At 33.7% G+C, this 21945-nt stretch overlaps 3 protein-coding genes and 1 long non-coding RNA gene across 4 annotated transcripts; 2 read left to right on the top strand and 2 right to left on the bottom strand.

Annotated features, from left to right (window-relative positions):
- Positions 1 to 307: 307 nt before the first annotated feature.
- On the top strand, positions 308 to 2579 carry LOC136066542 (uncharacterized). The gene is made up of 2 exons (XR_010628049.1): positions 308 to 825; positions 2193 to 2579. It is a non-coding gene; the product is annotated as an uncharacterized LOC136066542 (long non-coding RNA).
- A 2236-nt stretch (positions 2580 to 4815) lies between these two features.
- On the top strand, positions 4816 to 7480 carry LOC111985442 (uncharacterized). Its single transcript, XM_065770998.1, is given in 6 exon segments — positions 4816 to 4901; positions 4990 to 5086; positions 5191 to 5199; positions 5202 to 5268; positions 5358 to 5439; positions 7102 to 7480. Coding segments are annotated over 6 exon segments (429 nt in total). The 5' UTR covers positions 4816 to 4868; the 3' UTR covers positions 7243 to 7480.
- A 2144-nt stretch (positions 7481 to 9624) lies between these two features.
- LOC112029632 (probable 26S proteasome non-ATPase regulatory subunit 3) lies at positions 9625 to 15773 on the bottom strand. The gene is made up of 9 exons (XM_024062313.2): positions 15651 to 15773; positions 15440 to 15528; positions 14641 to 14831; positions 13134 to 13271; positions 12912 to 13048; positions 12717 to 12771; positions 12527 to 12637; positions 11473 to 11712; positions 9625 to 10469 (listed from the first exon to the last, which is right to left on the bottom strand). Exons 2-9 carry the CDS (start codon positions 15516 to 15518, stop codon positions 9957 to 9959), a joined length of 1464 nt encoding a protein of 487 aa, XP_023918081.2. The 5' UTR covers positions 15519 to 15528; positions 15651 to 15773; the 3' UTR covers positions 9625 to 9956.
- A 772-nt stretch (positions 15774 to 16545) lies between these two features.
- LOC112029633 (monooxygenase 2) lies at positions 16546 to 20801 on the bottom strand. The gene is made up of 6 exons (XM_065770997.1): positions 20655 to 20801; positions 20126 to 20272; positions 19172 to 19231; positions 18844 to 19009; positions 17915 to 18143; positions 16546 to 17252 (listed from the first exon to the last, which is right to left on the bottom strand). Exons 1-6 carry the CDS (start codon positions 20726 to 20728, stop codon positions 16696 to 16698), a joined length of 1233 nt encoding a protein of 410 aa, XP_065627069.1. The 5' UTR covers positions 20729 to 20801; the 3' UTR covers positions 16546 to 16695.
- Positions 20802 to 21945: the final 1144 nt, after the last annotated feature.

The raw sequence follows: 21945 nt of genomic DNA, 5'->3' as shown, positions 1-21945 counted from the left end.
TCAGTGTTAAATTCAAATTTGAACTAATAATAACTAATCACCTGTGATTTATTATGAAAATATTGTAAAAATATTGTGGACGTAGCACTTTTTTTTTTTTAATTCCTCTCCAGATTTCGGCAACCACTATTTCTTTTCCCCCTCCCATTTTCGGCAATGACATTGCCACAATTGCCACAAAATTTTTTTCCCCTCTTTCAGTAATGCCATTGCCACAAATCAATTGCAACAATTTTTTTTTTCCTCCTATTTTGGCAATACCATTGTTACAAATTCATTCCACTATTTTTTTTTTTTTTTTGAGAAATGATATGTGCACACATTCGTCCCTTTATTGGGAGACATGGTTTTCAGCGAGATCGACTGCCTATACTTTCAGATGATAAAGATGATGGAGATGAGTCTCACATTCGTCCCTTTATTTCAGCATATGGGAATTCCCTTGCCCTGTTTCACGAGGGATTTCGTACTGTGTGTGTCAATGTATGGCAGATGAAGAGGTATGCAGATGCATCTTCATGGACCAAAATTGTGATTTTTCCTCATATAGGTCTCAGGGATCAGGATATCAATGGCATGGAAGGTGCGGATCATGCTGAGGGGTACATACACAGTGCTAAAGGTTTTAGGAAGAGTGGTGAGGTTGTAGTGCAATTGGAGTTTGACCAACGGCTCGTCTCACAGGACCTCGAGACACAAGAGTGTAAAGGTCTTAGGATTTCTGCATATAACTATACTTTCGTTGGTTCTTATGTTAAGAGTCTAGTTTTGCTTGACAAACCCAACCGCGCAGCAACTTATTAAGGAAAATGAAATAGGATACAGGCAAGATGCATTTTATTTTCGTGCTTATTCTTAATGGTTTTCCATTTTGTTCTTCATATATACTTGGCACTGATTATGAGTTAGAAATGAATAGAAATTATTATTCTGATTGATTACCTTAATTGAGTGGCTTTGCATTTAGTATAGGTTGCTTATCAAGGTCCTGGTTGATGATCTTATATTGAGGAGATAGTTGAGTAAATAGCATGTATACTCAACTATCAAAAATTCAAAGTGGCTTGTGTGTGTCATGTTGCTTATCAACTTTTAGCACACTTATTTATCAAGTTGTTCAAGATAAATGGACATCGTGAATTTCATGATTCCTGAGACTTACCATTTACATGGCATAGATAGGATGTACTTAATTTTTTCTTTCATGATAATGTTATGGTGACCTCTTTGAACTTCATGTTATCACATCCATACTGAATGTTACTTCTTGTTCTCTTGGATTCTTAAAATTTCTTCCTAAAATGTCAATTGTGATCTTATTTTGCTAAAGATATTGCTTTTACAGTTTAAATATTCTATTTCCTTTGATGCCTATCTTCTTTTACTGAAAACATTCCCATAGAGAAATGTGTATGGACAAAGCAGCTCACGAATGGTTATTGCTTGCTATGGGTGGTTAAGAATTGAAAATGATTTCTTTATAATCTTCTTATTGAACTATTTTTGATATATTTTGTTCCTTAGCATAATATGAGTACTTTTTATCCAAGTAGTTATGCTTAGATGTATTGTTTGGTTGACTCCATTTCATTCCTTATTTTTTTTTAATATCCTTCCCTCAATCTTTTGTGAATGAGTTAGCATTTTTTATTACAAAATTGTATGAAAGTAGAAGCAAACGCCAAAGTGAATAGACCTTTATGCAAGAATTGGGGTTTCACATTGGCTTTAATGGGATGTAGTTGTATTTCTTTGCAAGTCTGGTAGTTTTAATGGGATGTTTTTGCTTTGTGACGTATTGTCTTCAACTTTCAATATTTTGTTGATGCTATTACTATAGATGTGTATAAGCACTCAATATGTTTTGTAATTGGTTTTGCCCTTGGTTTTTTTTTTTTTTTTTAATTTATTTTTATAAGAATTAGTTTTGCCCTTCTAGTAGCTCACTCATGAATATATTCCCTTATTTGGAAAGGAAAGTTCATAGATAGTTACTCTGGTCTTCAGCCACTGAGCTTTAGTTCAAATGATACTACCTCCCCCTGGTAAGATTATCGGTTCATAACCCAATAATTGCATGAGAGACTGATCAATAATTTAAAAAAAAAAAAGCTGTAGTCTTTATCTCTAACAGACATTCAACAATGCTTACTTGTTCCTGATTTGACATTTTTGTGGAATATGCTGTACAGTTTTTGAGGAGGTTCAGTGCTGCATATGTAGACACAGTTTCAAACCCATTTCATGTGCCAAAAGGATCAGCACCATATTCAAATCCTTTGGGTTGAGTTCGGCTGGGTGAATGACTGCTGCCACTGTTTAAATTAAACCTTTATGAATCTTCCTTTTGTGAAGCTGGTTGATATTAAAATTTTTTTTTCCTTATGCCTTGTTTTTGTTTTTCCTAGGAATTGGGTTTTAATAATCGTCCATGTAAATCTCATGAAAATTTTAGAGATTGTAACATTTATCTTTATATAAAACTTCATTTTGAGTAATACTGGAGATAGAAACAAGCGATTGTGTTATTTTGTGTTCTTTGCAGGTAGAAATGATATTTTTTCAGTTGATACTTCCTCATATTATCTGGATTTCAAAGAAAATAAATACAGGATTGGAGTTTCTTTATGTTGTTTGTGGAGAGTGAACCCATCTGGGTCCAGATAATACTGTAAATTCAAGATGGGAGTTGCCAAAATTCGATTAGTCTCTAAAAACCCAATAGCATTGGCAGTTTCTGGTCAAAAAGTCCATCTAAGCCATTTGATTTGGAAGACTTGAGCTTTCTCATGTGTTGGATGTAGTTACAGTGACATAAACATTATTCTCCTAAGAATGCCGCACCATCAGATACCAAATTTCATGATACGGGGTGGGGTATCTTTTAGTAGTAACAACTAAACGGGAGTGGCTGAAATTTTGGTTGAGAAGTTAATCCTCCTAATTTGCTTAGTAGTCCTCGAGAAATGCCATAATATGAATATGCATGTCAGTAGACATTAAGAGCGGTAATCACTATTCTCTCTATTATTGGATTTCAAGCTTTTCACAAACTATATTTGATCATGCATTTAATCATATCTAAAGGGGTGGACGTGGAGATGATTTATGTGTTACAAAAGCCATAGATGTTCTGAAGTTGCAGGAAGTAACTTCACTCCCAGGACATTAATTGCATTCTCATGTCCTATACAGGCTAATTTACAGGATTTAACTATACCAATCACTGCTATCATAAACTCAAAGATAAAGCCAGTTATCACCTAAGAAATCAGTAATACTCCTCTCAGTGTGGAACTCAATAAAGAAAATCAACTTTGGTTAAAACATTTACAAATGTCCTCCAACCTACCCATCATTATGCAGACGTTCCTCTCAATATAGCGAAGAGTTTCAAACCCAAATACCATAGCATTTAATGCAAACAGCAATATACCAATCACTAATTTGGAAATCATAATCATTGTCCAATTCATATTTCACACTATGAAAGGGTAAAGCCGTAACCGGATGTAAAATTCACATGTCACTGCCAATAGCAAGTCAAAATATAAATTCAATATGGTGAAAGATAGATCCAAGCAGATTTTAAACAATGAACCTAATACATGTTTGACAGGTAGCTTTGCTAAGATGTTGAGGACAATGTCTTGTGGGAGATGGTGAGGAGGTTGTCTTGTTTGGGACATGTTTAGAGGAGAGAGTAAAGAGTAAAGACTAAAGATTGAGTAAGTAGTTTGTTGTTGTTGTTGTTTTTTAGTAGGAGGGCACTAGTCCTACATTTGAAGTGGTGTAGATTGTAGATTGTCTGGTGAGCACTACAACTCCTGGGACCTCTGGCTCTGAGTACAATCCTTCACAACAGGTGAAAAAAAGAAGAAGCAAAAATACAATTTTTGGCTCACGATATTTTCAAGTGTAACCAATTTGCTTGATATATTTTAGTAGCAATGAAATTGGTTCAGTTATTTTTAACTTGCAATCTATTTATTAGTTAATGTTATTTTCAATTTGCAATATTATTTAAGTCTAAATATGTGATTTTTTAAATTTCTAAGTTGATATTTGTGTATCGAGTTAGGTATTAGTAAATTTAATTGTGTTTTGTTGCCAAATAAGCACAAAAAAAGCTATGATTTGATAATAATAAAAACTAAATTGATTGCAACTTGAAAGTGATTTCCGTCGATATATTTTGGTAGCAATGAAATTGGTACAATTATTTTAACTTGCAGTCTATTTATTAGTCCATGTTATTTTCAATTTACAATCATTTTGGGTCTAAATATGCGGATTTTTTTAAAAATTTCTGAGTTGATATTTGTGTATTGAGTTAGACATTTGTAAATTTAATTGTGTTTTGTTACCAAGTAAGCACAAAAAAAATTGTGATTTGAAAATAATAAAGACCAAATTGATTACAACTTGAAAGTGATATTTTTTTTGAGTAAATATGATCAATATATTTTGTAGCAATGCTACAGTTAATTTTTAACTTGCCCTCTATTTATTAGTCCATATTTTTTCATTTTGAAGTTATTTTGAGTCTAAATATGTAGTTTTTTTTTTTTTTTTTTTATAAATTTTTCAGTTGATATTTGTGTATCAAGAAGTTAGAAATTAGTAAATTTGATTTGTTTTGTTTTCAAGAAAGCACAAAAACAAAAAGAAATTAATGCTATCAAAATATAAAAAACAAAAAATGAGAATATCTCAAGATATACACACCAAAATTGTATTAGCTAAAAAAAAAAAGAGAAAAGAGTTAAAAATTCTTCCATTTATATCTATCTATTGTGACAGAATCACGAACTACAGAGGCAGAGCCAATAACAGCACATCTCTCTCTCTCTCTCTCTCACAAAGCAATGATCGTCTGCGTCGCCGTCGTCGGCCACCAGGTACACCCTTCTCCTCCACTAATCTCTCGTTTTCCGTACAACCCCAAAAAGAACAAAACAAAATCTCATATTTCCTTAATTTCGACAGAACAATCCTCTGTACATACAAAGCTTCACGGAAGCCGATGATGCTCTCAAGCTCCACCACATCGTACACTGTTCCCTCGACGTCGTCGACGAACGAGGTAAACCCATTACCCACAACCCGGTTTCACTTCTCGGATCGGATCCGGGTGGTATTTTTTTCTCGATTAAATTGACCATTTTTTATTATTGTTTTTATTTTCAGTGAACAATCCGAAAAATCTGGACCAACTCTCAATGAGACATTTCTGGGTCTTCTTTATCCCACTGAAAATTACAAAGTGTGAGTGTTTTTTTTTTTTTTTTTTTTTTTTTGAAGTATGAAAATTTTGTGAATGAATTTTTTAGTGTACAATGATGTTGTTTTTGAAGGTATGGGTATCTGACTAATACTAAGGTGAAGTTTATATTGGTGACAACGGATCTAGATGTCCGAGACGCGGATGTTCGAAATGTGAGTATTTTATGGATTATGGAATTGGTTTTATTGAGCAATGTTAATGGTTCCAAAATTTAATCTTTTTCACAAATCACTAATTTGTTAAAGTTATAATTGGAGCAGCATCGCTTGCACGACTTTTATTCTGTACTAATCAGGCAATTAGTGTCGCATTAGCGGCTATGAAAAAAATTAGACATTTGTGTGGGTTCCAATTAGCTCAACTATTAGAGTCCATTATTGTTGGATTTGAATATTGCCTACGCCAAAAGGAAACCATTTGGTGTTTTGGCATTACGATAAAAAGTAATTAGTTATGATAGAGTGGACAATATAAAGATTAGATATTTGGTTTTGATTTTGAAATCTTGTGCTGCAATGTGAGTGATGGGAGAATAATATGATCGAGTAATATATAAACATGTTATGGATTCCGAAAAAGAGAAGGGAAAATGTTTTGGTTTATTTTGTATAGGAAGAATTGGAAGTAACATAACTAACAATAGCTGGAACTTTGGTGAAGTTTAGACTTTTACAAGTATTGGAAGGTTGGTTTGATATTTAGGGTGTGGTATGAGATGAAAAGAGGGGATTGTGTCTTTTTGTCTTAGAGGCAATAAGGATTTGTTTGGTTCTCATCCTTTTTCAAGTTTTAGTCTAGTGCCTTGAAAAGGAATGAGGTGATATCTTTCGAAAAGAGAGATATTTGGGTCTTCGATACATTTTTGATAAGTTGTAGGTTGGTCCAATTCCTTGAGGGTGCTTTCCTGGAAATCTTTGTAGGTAGCCTGTGTTGCCAATTTGACCTGACTAGGTAATTTGAAATTAGATAATGCATTAGAGGGCTTTGACATGTTAATAATGCAGGAACCTTCTGTAGTACAAAGGTCATGGTGATAGTGAAGCAACTTTGCACCTTTACTGCCTCAATCAAGACAAATTTTATTCTGAACTTTGGTTGTCTTAGGTACAAAATTAGTTAAATTTGGATTGGTTGTAGTGGACGGACAGAACTTTTTATCTGGCGAAGCTCTTGTCTAGAGAATTCGATTTATTGTAGAAAACTGGTTCTTAAGTAAGACTTTTGAGTATCTCTTGGTGAGAAATGAACATGTTCTCTTCATGTGGCCTAGGTTGGTAATTCATAAATTTTCATTTCAAATTTTCTTTTCATTGTTGGTTCACTTTGAAAAATGTTGTTAGCTGAAAATAATTTTATGTTATTGTAAGTTGGTACTTGCTAGGTGATGAACAAACAAAATCTTGTACAATAGTACGTATATTATGTTTATATAAGTTGCTTGATATGTCTATTTATAGATAGTAGGTTTTCTGGCCTCATCAGCCACTTGTTCCATAATGTAGTGGTTGCCACATTTCTTCTTGCTTAAAGTTAATTTTGAATAATATCCTTCCAAGGTTTAAATATTTTTTATTATGTTTGCTGCTGCTACTCTTACCATGATCTTCAGCCAGTAAATTTTTGCTCAAATGACTCTCTCTCCCCTTGTAAGAGCAAGGTGGAGGGTGGGAAATTATCAATTCAAAACCCACTAGTTGCATGTGTGACTTATCAATTAAAAAGAAAAAAGAAAACTGTTGTCTTTATCTCTTTACATAATTTCAATAACGTCTACTTGTTCCTGATCTGACATTTTTGTGGAATATGTTGTACAGTTTTTCAGGAGGTTCCATGCTGCATATGTAGATGCAGTTTCAAACCCATTTCATGTGCCAGGTAAAAAGATAACGTCCAAAACTTTTGCTGAAAGGGTCAGCACCATAGTCAAATCTTTTGGGTTGAGCTCAGCTGGGTGAATAACTGCTGCTACTGTCCAAACTAAACTTTTATGAATCTTCCTTTTGTGAAGCTGGTTGAATTTTTTTTTTTTCTTCTTATGTACTCTTGTTTTGCCTAGGATTTGGGTTTTGGTAATCATCCATGTGAATCTTAGAAAAATTTTAGAGACTGTAACATTTATCCTTATATAAAACTTCATTCTGAGTGATACTGGAGATAGAAACAAGTGATCATATTATTTCTTGTTACCTTGCAGGTAGAAATTCTCTTTTTTCAGTTAATACTTGCTCATAGTATTTGGCTTAATTTGCTTTCACAGAAAAATAAATACAGGATTGGAGTTTATTTATGTTGTTTGTGGAAAGGTGAGCCCATCTGGGTCCAGATAATACTGTAAATTCAAGATGGGGAGTCCCCAAAATCTGATTTTAAGTTTCTAAAAAACAAATAGCATTGGCAGTTTATGGTAAAAAACTGTCAGTCTCTACTATTTGATTTGGAAGACTTGAGCTTTCTCATGTGTTGGATGTAGTTCCATTGACATCAACACTGTTCTCCAAAGAATGCCACACCATCAGACACCGAATTTCATAATACTGGGCTGGTCCCTTTTAGTATGGACAATTAAAAAGGAGGGACTGAAATTTCGGTTCTGAGAAATTAATCCTCCTAATTTGTCAAGTAAACCTCGAAAATATGCCTTGGAATGAACTAATGCATGCCAATAGACATGAGCCAGAATCTCTATACTTTCTATTATTGGATTTCAAACATTTCACAAACTATATTTGATCATATTTAAAGGGATGGAGGTGGAGATGATTCATGTGTGCTACATAAGGCATAGAGGTTTTGAAGTTCCAGGAAGTAAATTCATTCACAGGACATTCCATTGCATTCCCATGACCTTTGGGCTAATTTATAGGATTTAACTATACCAATCATTGCTATCACAAACTTGAAGATAAAGCCAATTATCACCTAAGAAACCAGTACTTCTATCATTGTATGCAACTCAATAAAGAAAAATTAATGGATCAATTTTGATTTACATATGCAAATGTTCTCCAAGCAACCCATCATTATGCAGGCGTTACTTTCCAACCTAGCAGAGAATTTTAAACCCAAAGATCATACCATGCATTGCAAACGGCAATATACCAATCACTGAATTTGCAAATCATAATCATTGACTAACCCACACTATGAAGGGAAATGTATGTAGAAATTTACTATGTCACTGCAATCGGCAAGTCAAAATATTCATTATATATAGTTTCATTTTTGGTAATTGATACCTCAAATTGCAAATTTTGACGAGAATTTACCAAACACTTAGCTTTTTAAAAAAGTATTATCATGAAACTTTTACTAAATACTCTAGTTTAAAAAAACACACACACACACACACACACAATTTCATATTGCACTTTTTAAAATCACAACTTTTTCAAAAACTACAATTTCAAAAATTTAACCAAACTCACTCCAAAAGTGAGAGGGAGAATACATATATCCGATACTTATACTTATGGGATAATTATTCTTTATTCTCTTTATTATTGTGAGACGTACTGAAAGTGAAAAGAAGAATGCATATATCGGATATCTATACCTATGAGATAATTGTTCTTTATTCTCTACTTTTGACAAGCTTTGAACATACATTTCAAACATATTTAGCTCGGTGGAGATGATTCAGATGTATGAAGTAATTAAACCCTAGTTGAACAGTGAAATACCGTGATAAATGTAATACAATACTGAGATACATATAATACAATACCTGACTCACAGGACATTCGATTGGTTGTATACTTTTATAATGTATATGCATGTTATGACCGTTGCAGCTCAAGATACAATGCAGCAATCACACAAGCAATAGGAGCCGTGTGAGACAACAAAGCCAAGCTCATCGGTTTAGTTCCTTACCAGTCTAATCAATTGAAGTTCAGTCAGATTAGTTGGTGATGGGGTTATCTCATTGTGGCCTAATTATGCAAGTACTCGCACAATGAGAATCAAGCAGAATTCAAAAAAATATCCCTCTCATGTTCAGAAGATTAGTTATCTCAAATTCAACTACACAACCCTTCCATTATTCTTTAAACAAAATTAAGGACAAAACAATGCAGCTCTTTAAAGAGGTGGAATAAAGAAAATAGTAATTGAGCAACTTTGATTTAAAACACTTCACATGTCCTCCCAGCAAAGAGTTTTAAACCAAGGACTATATACCATGAATTACATTACAGCAATATACCAATCACCAAGTCGCAAATTACAGGCATTGACCAACTAACCCACACTAGGAAGGGTAAAGCAAAAAGTGCTCGATTTCCGCCTTGAGAAAATTTAGAACATTCACTTTGTAACCGCCATCAACAACAAAATACTAAGAGGAACAGATGAAATTTCTGATTATACTTCAATATGGTGACAGAGAAGTTGGTCAGATTTTAAACATTTAACCTAAGAAACTGCCATCAACAACATCCATTCAAAGGAAAAGATGAAACTTCAGATTATAATTCGGCATGGCAAAAAAAAATACTCAGTCAGATTTTAAACAATGAACCTAAGATATAAAATAAATTAAACGGAAGGTCTAATAATGATCTAAAAACCAGTAAATGAAAGCACGTTGCCAGAGAATTCCAAAGAGATGAAAACTTGATGGAAAACATTGCACAAAGCATTAAAGTGCCTTTTACGTATTACTTTGCAATCAAAACTCATCATCATCCTCCTCAGCAATGTGCTTTGCAAGCTCTTGCTCCTGCTGTTGTCTCTCCCTCCTCTTTTCAGCACTTTCTTTCTCTTTATGAGAATTTGGTGGAAATCGAAGTGCACGCACTGCCTCATTATGCATATTGAGGCAAAAAGCAACCCTTGAGTTAAATGCGAATTGAGGCTCATTAGTAGAGTAGATATCCCCAGTCTCCTTTGATACCATCCATCCATTTGCATGATCTATTGTGGCATCAATTGCACCATCTCGGATTGCCTTTGATACGATACTCTCAGCATCAGCAACAGGGTTTGCAGAGTCCAGTCTCAGCTTCTTTGCAACATCAACCAGAGAGATACGGGAATAAGATATGCTGATGTTGCGTAGCCCAGTCCTTATGACATTGTGCCGCAGCCTAACAATCAAATTATGGGTCCGGTCTGAATTGAAAGTATCTGAAAACTTCTCAGCAACATTCCTGAAGAGCTCCAGATCACCAATTCGTACTGCCTGATAATTACACATTGCCTTTCTCAATATCAGCAGTAAAAGCTCATGAACCTAACTGGAGAGTTGATCCCTGAGAGGCTGTATTTCAGGCCTAACAGAGTTGACTGCCAGGTGCCATGCTAGAAATTATCGAAGTAAATTGACAAGCCAAAAAACTGTAGTCTTTAGCCACATTCTGCATGGCATGTGATCTACATTTATAATAAAGCTTATTATCTTCACTAAGAAAACATAAAAGAGTATCCTCAAAACAAATTTTTTTTTTCCTTTTCTTTTTAAAGTCTTTCTTTTAAAGCTAAGAGAAGACAATCATAAAGTTACAATTTCTCTAACCTTGTTCTCTACTGTGCTAACAATGGGGACTGATTAAAAATTTAAAAAACCTATGCTTTGGGTTGGTTCAGGATCTGAATTTGATTTTCAATCAGATAAACATTATCATGAAAAATAATATCTGATGATTTGAACTCAAATGTTCCTGTCCCATATTAGTTGTCCATCTTCATAAACCCAAATTTTAAGGGATCACCATTTACTGCTCTGTCTATTTCACACAAAGCACAAATTTTCCATAATTATCCTTAAAAACTCTTTGAACTTTTCAAAAAGGCACAGCCTTAGGTAAATTTGGAAAGTTATATAATTTCCTCATTTTAGAATGTGGACATCTTTTGTGGAACATCTCCTTAAAAAAAGGACAAGCTGGAGGAGAATTATTTTTAAGATTTAATTATAGCCAGGAGTCAGATTCAATACAGACTAAGGTAGACTAGAATCAATTCATATTCAAATGATTTTACACATTACTAATGACTTTTTATATATTTAAAAATGATAATCTTTACTTATGAAAGTTTAAATTTTTATTTAAAAATTAATTTCTATTAGTATATTAATTGGATGTCACTGTATCTGCATTCTGCACTTAGTTCAACCTGCTGACAGCCCTATTCTATATGGAAAAATTAAATGAATAACTGAAGTTGGGGGAACCTAGACTTACATTTGTCAATTCAAAATATGGTCTCAAAGCATTCTCCATGCCTTTCTGCATAAAAACAGTCCTCTCAGGAATTTCTCCTAGCAGTAAACGAACAATGATTGCCCACTTGTTACATTGAACTCGAAAACCAAGTGCTGCAAGAGGGGCTTTCCGAGCAGCTTGCAGGAGGGATTCCTTTGCATCTGTATACTCCAACTGAATCGTCCTGATCTTTCCTAAGTAGAAAAGGTAGCGGCAGAACTGCAAAAGAGAACAGTCAGTTTCAGAATGTGCAGCTTGTAAGTGGAAATCCCTTTTTTCTTTTCTATCTTTTTATCCCCAGACATATTACAGGTATTTAGGGCAGTTTCCCTGAGCTAAAACATAAGGAAGAACATATAAAACCCTGAGGATGCCCCTTAATCATGTATTGGCTGTGTGTGACGATTAGCCCTCACGCACATGAATTTCTAAAGTGATAACCCATTTTGCACGGCCCAGCTTATAAGTGAAACGTTTTGGAAGCAACATTCACTGCTCCATTAGTGAGATTTGAAAGAAAGAAACCCTTCCATCCCCCTACTCAAAGAAAGAAAATAAAAAGTTCTTCACTCTCATCTGTGATTTTTCTACAGCAATCAGATCTTGTTCATCTATGTTTTGTTTGACATGAACCAAATTTTCACGAAATTTTTTTTCCAATTTCCCTAAAACGTTACAAATCATAATTAAATTTGATGCAAACATAGTTTACAATATATCTATCTATATATATATATAGTAAAGACTAGTGATGGGATTGCTACGGAGCAAGCATGGCAAAGAGAACAAAAGATTGACAAGAATGCCATTAAAAGAGTCTTCAATAAGCTATGTCATGTTTATTATCTCTAGCTTAATTGTTCAACCTTTTCAAATAATTACAACCATCACTGGACTGAACCCTAAAAACTTAATATTATAGTTGCAGATATGCAACTGGTCTTCCCACAGAAATCTCAACCATATCCTTCATGCCAGTGATCCCAAAGTGAAATGGGCATATAGCTTTATAGTTAAAACAATTAAGAGTTACCTGCTGATTTGAATGGGCTTCAAATCGAGGCGCCTTTGACCTAAGTTTCTCTGCCTGATCATATAAGTTGTAATGAAGGTAGTTGCGAAGTAGTAGGTTAAGAAGTGTCTCCTGCATCACACCAATATCTGCGTATAAGACATTTGTCATATGGACACACATACACTATCCATATCAATTACAAATTTACCTGACCCAACTCATCACGGCGCAGGGTTGCAATTCGGTGCAGGGAAAGGAGGTTGCTGTTAATGCATGAATGTCCAAGTTAGTCACAAAATCAATCAGTGTAAGTGAGAGACAAGATCATTCAATCTAATACATCTCTGGCTCAATGGTAGAGAGAATTAATTCCTGAGAATCAGCTAGACAAAAGAAAACTCACCCTCTAATTTCAGCAAGATCCCCAGTGAGTTCATAGCTAAGAGAATAATAAAAATAGAGCCTGGAAGCTAAAACATCAACAGTTCTCCTATTCAGGTTCTTCAATCGGGCAATGCTTGCCGAGGCACAAGCTTTAGCCTGAGGGACATCAATGTGATGTTAAAATCATAATGACTCAAGCTGGGGAAAAAGGTTAAAAAAGAAAGGACCTTAGTTATGTTACCTCATTGTATCTCTTCTGATCAATCAGAAATATTAGCACAAGCAAATAGCAGTAAATCTCTAGCTCTGGCAAGGAGTGCTTTGCAACAATTTGAGTACCAGATGTTGCAGTGTCAACATCCATGTCATGTTCATCCTCCTGTAAAAAATCTTTAACAGTTTTAGTGCTCAAAGCATGAAGAACATTCAATTTATAAATTCTGAATACGATGAAATAATACAAACATATTTCATTAGATTTTGGTCCCCTCTGTAGTACGTAGGGAGACAATTCTCAACTCAGTATTCCTGTAACTTAGGATGCTCAACAATATTAAATACAGTGGTCTGTAATACTAAAGTCATTATATTTCTTTAATTTTAAATTATTTTATAATTTATTAAGTAAATGATGTTTTTATCTCCTTTGTTTTTACACAATAATGAAACTATGAGTAAAAGATAATGTGGTAATAGTCGCATCTTAAACTTTTTTTATTATATAAAATAGTCTCATCTTATACATAAAGGATTAATTATACAGAAATAATCAACTAAGCACCTATCAAAAAAATAATAAATTAAATAGAAGGAAAAAAAAATCACCTCAATAATAAAGAATAACTTAGTATCCAAATTAAAAGTAGTCATGTATAAACCTATAAACCCGAATCTGAAAGTAATTTAAACTCCTAGAAAAAATCTAAAATAAAACATACGTCTGAATAGTTGTAATAGTCTCAACTTACACAAATTCAGATTGCAAGTTAAAACCTGCCAACCTTGGAATTCAATTTCCATCAACCTCCTTTATATGAACTTCATTCAAATTACCAGTCATCTACTTGAGAACCATGCTCAAGGGCTGAAAAATTGGGCATCATTGTATTTGGCACACACACCAGCACCAATTGATTGGTGGAGTGTAGCAACACCTAGAGTAACTATGGGTGTAAAACTGTTAATGGGTCAGTAAAAATTGGACTCCTAGGACTAGCAAAAGTGCACATTCCAACTAGATGCACTGCCATATTGAGTTCAATCAATAAGGTTCATCATCACTGGTATCATAATCACTTGTTCTAATGAGTCAGCATCAAAGGGATACATGTGAGGAAATTCTGGTTGTATGAGGATTGAAAGCAATGCTAGACTTGAGAGTCATCATTGAGATAATTTGTTTGCCGTTAAACAAGAACAATGTGTATCTAGAACAGTTCTGGCATGAAGGAATGCTACATTTGAACAAGCCTGAATCTAATGCTGAAGCTCAACTTATTTATAAACAAACAAACGCTTTCTACCCAGCCATGCCGAGCTATTTATGAATGGCTCGGTCTATTAACAGCCCTATTTTCAATTCCTAATATTTGAATATCAGAATATGCCATGTGTTTCATTGTGCCAATAGGCAATTCCTTTATCCTCACTTATTCACTCTAGAAAAAAATACCATTCCATAAATGAACACAATTTAGAGAGAACATGAATTACAAAAGGACCCAAACTCACAATGCATCCAAAATTACCTTGGGAAGATACGAGAACAACCGGCCGTGCAACTCAGATCCTGGGGTTAGAGCGAAATTAAGGAATGAGGCAAGCACAGTTGCATTCAGCTTCCGCCTCAACGCCATGGTAAGCCGGACTACACGCATAATTCTTCGAACCTCTCGAGCATATGCACCGGTCTCAATGAGAGACGCAATCTCCTTCAAATCTGAACACAAACACCAAATCTCAAACATGTATGCTAAATAAAGTTGCATTTTTTTTTAAAATAATAAATATAAAAGAGACTCAATAAAAACTAAACTTCTATAGGTTGCAGTGCAAGTCCCGGCTAAGTTCATTGTCTCAGAAACACCAATTTCACAAAATCACAGCAAAATCTAAACTTTAACACGCAATTCCCAGTATATGAGCAATGCAATCAAAACCCAGATCACCAATTTCAGAAATCAGACTGCACAATGGTCTTTCCTTTGGTACATTGTAGCCAAGCTCATTGTCTCAGAAAATCACCAATTTCACAAATCCACAGCAAAGTCTAAACTTTAACACGCAATCACCAATATTTGAGCAAAACAAACATAACCCAGATCGCCAATTTTACAAATTTAACATCATTCATCAAAATTCAGACTATAATGTAAAAACCCAATACATAAAAAAAAAAAAAATAAAAAAAAAAAAAAACAAATATAGGAATATATATAGCTGTATATAGAGATTATGTAAAAACCCAATACATAAAAAAAAAAAAAATAAAAAAAAAAAAAAACAAATATAGGAATATATATAGCTGTATATAGAGATTGATCCTACGCTGGAGAGTTGAGGGAGGAGAGGAGGAAGCTGAATTGGAGGGAGCTGGGAGCTCCTTCATCTCTACATCTTGGGTCATGTTGAAGAAGCTGTACCAAAAATTTTAAAATTAAAAAAAAAAATTTGTTACTATTTTTTTTTTTTGGAAATTTTGGAATATGAAAGAGAAAAAGATAGTGGATTGGAATGGGATTTTAAAAAAAAATTCGACCTTAAAAAGTGTTGATGAAGTTGCTTTGAGCTAGGGTAACTTGTTTCTCTGCAAGTCTCACAGAGAGAGAGAGAGAGAGAGAGAAGGAGAAAAGTTAAACGACAGCGCTTTTAAAAGACGACTTTTAAAATTATAAAAGTTCGTGGGGCGGTAGGATTAGTTTGTTGGGCCTTTTAATGGGCCAATGTTGGGCCTAGAGAAAAGGGCAGATGGGCCAGCCATTGGCCCGGTTAAAAGCCATATGTGTAAACGACATGTAGCTTTGTAACTAAGGTGCAATGAAGGCAAGACACTAATTGGTTTTTTGGATTGATAGTTGATTTAGGTTCTAAAATTTTCTTTTAGAAAATTCCAATCCGAATAATTTGACTTAACTCATGCTATTACTAGGCTTTTTTTTTATTTTTTATTTTTTTATTTTTATAAATATATGTATTTGAATTCTTTAGGTTGATTTATTTTCAATTTTGATGCCATTTAAACTTATTTTCATATTTTGAGATTTGTTTGATTAATTTGGAGTATTAGGCTTACTTGTGTGAAATGCTATAATTTATTGAACAATGGATTAAAAAGCTTGAATTAAAGCCCAAAATTTTAATTATTAAACATCACAAAATGGGCATAACTCAATGACCCAACCCAAGCTCAATTCAATTTCTATAGGTTGAGTTGGGCTGGTTTTTAACCCAAGATAAAAGCTAATTAAGAAGTTAATTTATTATGTTGTTAACGTAAGTACGTAACACTAATCATAATTATTTTATAGTTTGTATTTTTTATAAATTGAAAGTAATTTTAACATTTTCTCACACACACATATAGTTAACTAATGTGGTCTTTTTGGTATTAACCACAGGGAGCATCATAGCATATGAACCAAGGCCTCACAAAATATTTAAATATGGCTAAGTAATGTGCCACTAAACACCCTTTCATTACAATTATTACTTTTTGAAGGTTCTTTCACTACAATTCTTGAAACAATTTTATTGTGATTACATCCTCAAATAAAACTATACTATGCTAGATTTGATTATAGCGCTCAAGAAAAGTTGAGCCTCCCACAATCAAAATCTGCTCTCTTCAACAACAACCCTCGCAGATATGAAGCTAAAAACTTCTCTCTCAAGAAGCTCATAATATTCCCTTCACTTTGTTGTATAAAACCAGCAAAATAAGATGTAGTGATGAGTTCAAATGCTCTCATTCTTCTCTCTTTGGCATACTTGTTCAACCCCATTTCAATCCCCTCATGTTGCTCCTTGTCTTCTTCACCTTTTTCTTTAGCTTCTTCACTTGGTTCTTTCAATAAGGCTTCAGCAACACATCTAGCTAATACAACGGCATCTTCTAAAGCTGCACCCCCACCTTGGGCAATGTCTGGTGTCATGGGGTGGAATGCATCACCAGCTACACAAACATTGCTTTTGTTGATATTTCCCCACAATAACTCCCATGGACGTCTATATGTTAGCCTATATGATATAAATCCATCTGGTTCAGTGCTTTCTATGACTGCCCTCAATTGAGCAGGTAGCTTTTCAACTTTGCTCAACACAAATTGCTTCATAGTAGCTGGATTGTCTTGTAACTCTTTGTCTATGTGAAAATGAACCAGAAAAAGTAAGAATGGGACACAAGCCAGCTGGTCAATAATATAGGAAACAATTATATTGTCCAACCAAAATCTAATGTTGCGAAAACTTAATTCCATTGTTAGGGTAAATTATACTTTTAGTCCCTAAAATTTGGGGATAAGTTTCACTTTGATCTTTAAAACTTAAAAGGTTTCAATTTGATCCCTGAAAGTTTAATATTTAATAAGGAAACAATTTGGTTCCTTCAACCATGGAGTTTGTTCGATTTTGATTAAATGAGGTTAGTTTGATTTTAGTCTCTTAAATATGGGATTGGTTCAATTTTGATCCCTTACACGTGTTTGGTGCAATTTGGTACCTCAAAAACGGGATGGCTCATTAGTCCCCTGAACCTAAACTAAATAAATAAATAAAAATGAAAGAAGAAAGAGTAACCAAATTGTTCTACTTTTGAAATTTTAAGAATCAAATTCTAATGTTTTAAATAGAATGACCAAAATCAAACTTACACCAAATTTCTACTATTATAGAATATTATTTGATAAGAAATTTAGTGGACCATCTATCAAAGGTATTTACTTTTTCCACAAAGCAGCCTCTAGACATGCCTGTTACAACTTACAAGAAATGAACTCAACAACCCAAATTGAAATGGAGGCTTACCTTGAGAGGAGGGAACCCAAGTAATATACCAGAATAAGGTCTTATCATCACAAGGGCGGCAACCAAATCTGACACCACTCTCAAAGAACTGTATAGATTTGGTACCATATCCATGACTGCCTTTAGACTCTGTAAAGCCCATAATGGCATATCTTCCTGTAAAAGTAGGCTTCTTAAAGCCCAACCACTTTGCCACCACTGAGTTCACTCCATCACAACCAATCAAAACCTTTCATCCACAAATTGGAACAAAGAATTTTGACATGTCAAACTCAAGAATTGTCTAATACTGTACATAATACGTTTACAGTAAAAAATTGTTCATAATTTTTTACACAATTGCTGAGTTGTAAAGTTGTAATTGGTAAACATTAAATGGTGTCAATGGTGGGAACTTATAGAACAATAACTTGTCAACTCAGGGACGGACCTACAGTAGGGTAGGGGGGCCATTGCCCCCAACTAAAGTATATACGTATGTGTTGAAATTTTAAATTTTGGTCCTAATAGCCCCCCAATTAAAAAAAAAAAAAAAAAACTGGAATACATATGTAATTTGAAAAATTAAGATTTGCCCTTAAATATATATATATTTTTGGATCTTCTTTGAAATAGCGTCGAGTTTTATTTTGATAAATGTGTTGAAATATTTAAAAAACATTTATTTTATATGTTATACTTTGTTGTCTTTTTATAATATCAAATGTTTAAGAAACACTATTTTATATATAGTATTTTGTTGAATATGAAATAGATGTTAGTTTTTATTTTCATAAAAAAAATTTGTTTTAAGCTTTGGCCCTCTAGGTTCGAATCCTGGTTCCGTCCCTGTGTCAACTCAACATTTATGAAAAATATTGCGTTTTTAAAATTAGCACTAAGTACATATAGGACGGGGGAATTTTCATTTTTCCAATAAGTATATACACCTTGGTTTTGAGGACGGTTCCATCAGAAAGATGCACCAGCTTAAAGAAGCCTGATTCCTCAATGCAGACCACCTTGGAGGAGAACCTAATGGTGCCAGTCGGGAGTTCTTTTGCTAGGGTTTCCAACAACTTCTTCCTTTTTACACAACGAACTTCGTGGTTTCCTCTTTGACATCACAACCCAAAGTTATTAGAATACTCTCATCATAAAGCATGAACAAGAAAGTCATGAAAAGAGCTATTATCTCATTCAATGATTCATGTAATCTGGCAAGCTAGCAAAAGAAGAAACAGAAAGGGCTGACACTACTAAATTTTAATGACTTACTTTGCGTGAAATGATGTCTCTGAAGTAGCAAGTCCTGAAATTGAGGATACAACTACTGCCCTGCACATTCAAATCTATTAAAGTCAAATGCATACTAAAAGATATGAAGCATTAAATGTTAGGTAAATACGTGTGAGTGAAGTTGCATATTGAATTATAATGAGAAGAGAGACGGATTAATATAATATAGTTGGATCCAGACTCGTAAACTTTAAGTTTTTTTTTTTAGTTTAATTGGTGTCCCTAACTCCCTATAGCCTTGATTAAATTGCTTAATATCATTATTTTGTAATTGCATTTATGTACACAATAATTCTAGTGACACAAATCTTTTTCACAATTATTGACTTAACTTAGTACACAATAAGTTATGAGTTTTATAATTCAATTAGTTGACATCTTTTGATATATCTAAAAGAGACATTCATAGTTCAAATCTCCTCTCCCCCATTGTAACTAAAAATTATGATAAAAAAAAAAAACCTTAGTACATAATAAAAGTTGTGTCAATAATGAACCCATATAAAAGTAATGTTGATCCAATCAAAATTCAAGTCTTACGACCTTAACAAGTTGTGGAATTTTGTATCCCTAAAAAATTAATCCTTGAAGCCATGAGCCTTGTACTCAACTGATTCTTCATAATATTTCTAACAGTGAAGTCCAGGTTCAAATCCCTCCCCCAACTATATATATTTGGCAAATGTTAACAAGGATTGTGCAGTGCTAATTAAGGTTGAACTAATGTGGTCTCACTTAATAAAAAAAATTGAATAAATAGAAGAAAAATACATAAAGCTGCCTCATGCTCTTACAATGCCCGTTAACACAACCCTCTCTCTCTCTCTCTCTCTATATATATATATATATATATTCCCTAATCTTAGGTAGACAAATAGACACTTGTGTCTTAGACCTTCAATCTAACATAGTGGCCAAAGATTAGGTAGTTACCCTTGAATCTGGAAATGTTGTTGGCGGAGTGAGTCACCAACGCCAACAGCATCTAAAGCCCTCCAAGCATTAGTCCAAAGTGTCAAGGCAAATCCTGTGCTTCTCAAACTATCCCACGATTCCAAGACTATGCTCTCAATTCCCAACCTGCACATATATGTTAACTGAACCTTCAAATTTTACAATCGTAAAATGGAAATCGCTAAATCTCCTACCAATATAACCATAAGAAGCTTACAAACTAACGTAACAATAAAAATATGATTAGTGTCAGTGACTCACTACAACAATATAAGAAACATGTCTAAAATAATACATATGTACTAATACTTATGCAGTAAAATTACTTGCCACAGAAACTATAAAAAGGGAGAGTTCTGGTTGCTTGAGGGGTACCTGTAAAGTCCCAAGGATGTTGTGAGGCCTGCTATTCCAGCTCCCACAATCAAATATGTACTAATACTTATGCAGTAAAATTACTTGCCACAGAAACTATAAAAAGGGAGAGTTCTGGTTGCTTGAGGGGTACCTGTAAAGTCCCAAGGATGTTGTGAGGCCTGCTATTCCAGCTCCCACAATCACAACATCTACAGCTATATCCATGATGCTTTTATGCTCTGTTCTTAAAGAAAAGATTGGAAGAAAAGTCGTTAACAGCACCCAATATATAAATAATGTAAGAGAACTGAGATGGGATAAAAATAAAATCCAAGGACAATCCCATTGATGACAATATCAAGTGGTGCACGTTTCCTAAACACTGATTTCTCTTACGTATAAGCTTGAAGCGTTGAATGTTTGAATAGTTGAATGCTAGTGTTAGGCAGGTCCGACCCTGGGCCAAACATACAATGGAACCAAATATGAGTGCAGTAAGTATTTATTTTTATTTTTTTATAATTAAAAAAAGTGAGTTTTTTTTTTTTTTGAGGGGAAAAAAAAAAAAATAGAGTTATGCTTGCATACTACAAGTTTTATGATATAAGCCTTATAAATTGATATGTCTTTAATTACATTCATTGCTACATTAATATGGAAGCTTTATAGAGTAAAGTTCGACCTCATTGTCACGTTAGTTTGCAAGCTTTTTATAGTAAAATTCGAAGAAAGTACCTGATTTTCATGAAGATGCAACTCACATTTTTGTACCAAATTTTATTGAAAACGCATTTTCGCAACAACCTATCCAAAGGAGCTCTAAATTCCCATCATTTATAAATGGTTATATGTCACTCTCAAAATTGTGATGGGTGTGATGAGTCTAAAGTCCTTGTCTCTTTAGCACCTTAATTTACGCACGTCTTTGAATGACTTATCTCTTTAGCACCTTGTCTCTCTTGGTTATCAGAACGAGGAATATTTTGACATAAGTTTCTTAAGGTTTAGGGGCTTTATAATCAGAATCTTTTATTTTAGTTCAAAAACCCAATAAAATTAAAATTGTGATTACAGGGATATAGGAATTCAAATAGAAAAATTGCCCACAAAAGAATTAAAAACTATTTTTTTTTTAATGTTGCGTTGTCAATATAATATAAGGTATCAAGCAAAACAAAAAAATAAAAATCAATATATTAAAATGAAAAGAGGAAATAAATTATTGCAACTATTGCATTTTCTTATGATATTTCTCAGGATTCAGATTGAAAAGAAAAACTTTATATTTTACAACAGCATCATGCTCATGCATATATAGCAATATCTATATTCTATAAGATTGCATTTAAGAAATGGTAAGCTTCCCACAATCAAAATCAGCCATTTTCAACGCGAAACCTGATAAGAATCCAACCAATGCATTATCTCTCAAGAAGGTCATC

Source organism: Quercus suber, unplaced genomic scaffold, assembly GCF_002906115.3.
Source record: "Quercus suber isolate HL8 unplaced genomic scaffold, Cork oak 2.0 scaffold_38, whole genome shotgun sequence".
In the NCBI taxonomy this organism is placed as follows: Eukaryota; Viridiplantae; Streptophyta; class Magnoliopsida; order Fagales; family Fagaceae; genus Quercus; species Quercus suber.
Note: the sequence above shows the minus strand (reverse complement) of the source record. Positions and strands in the feature narration are given on the sequence as shown.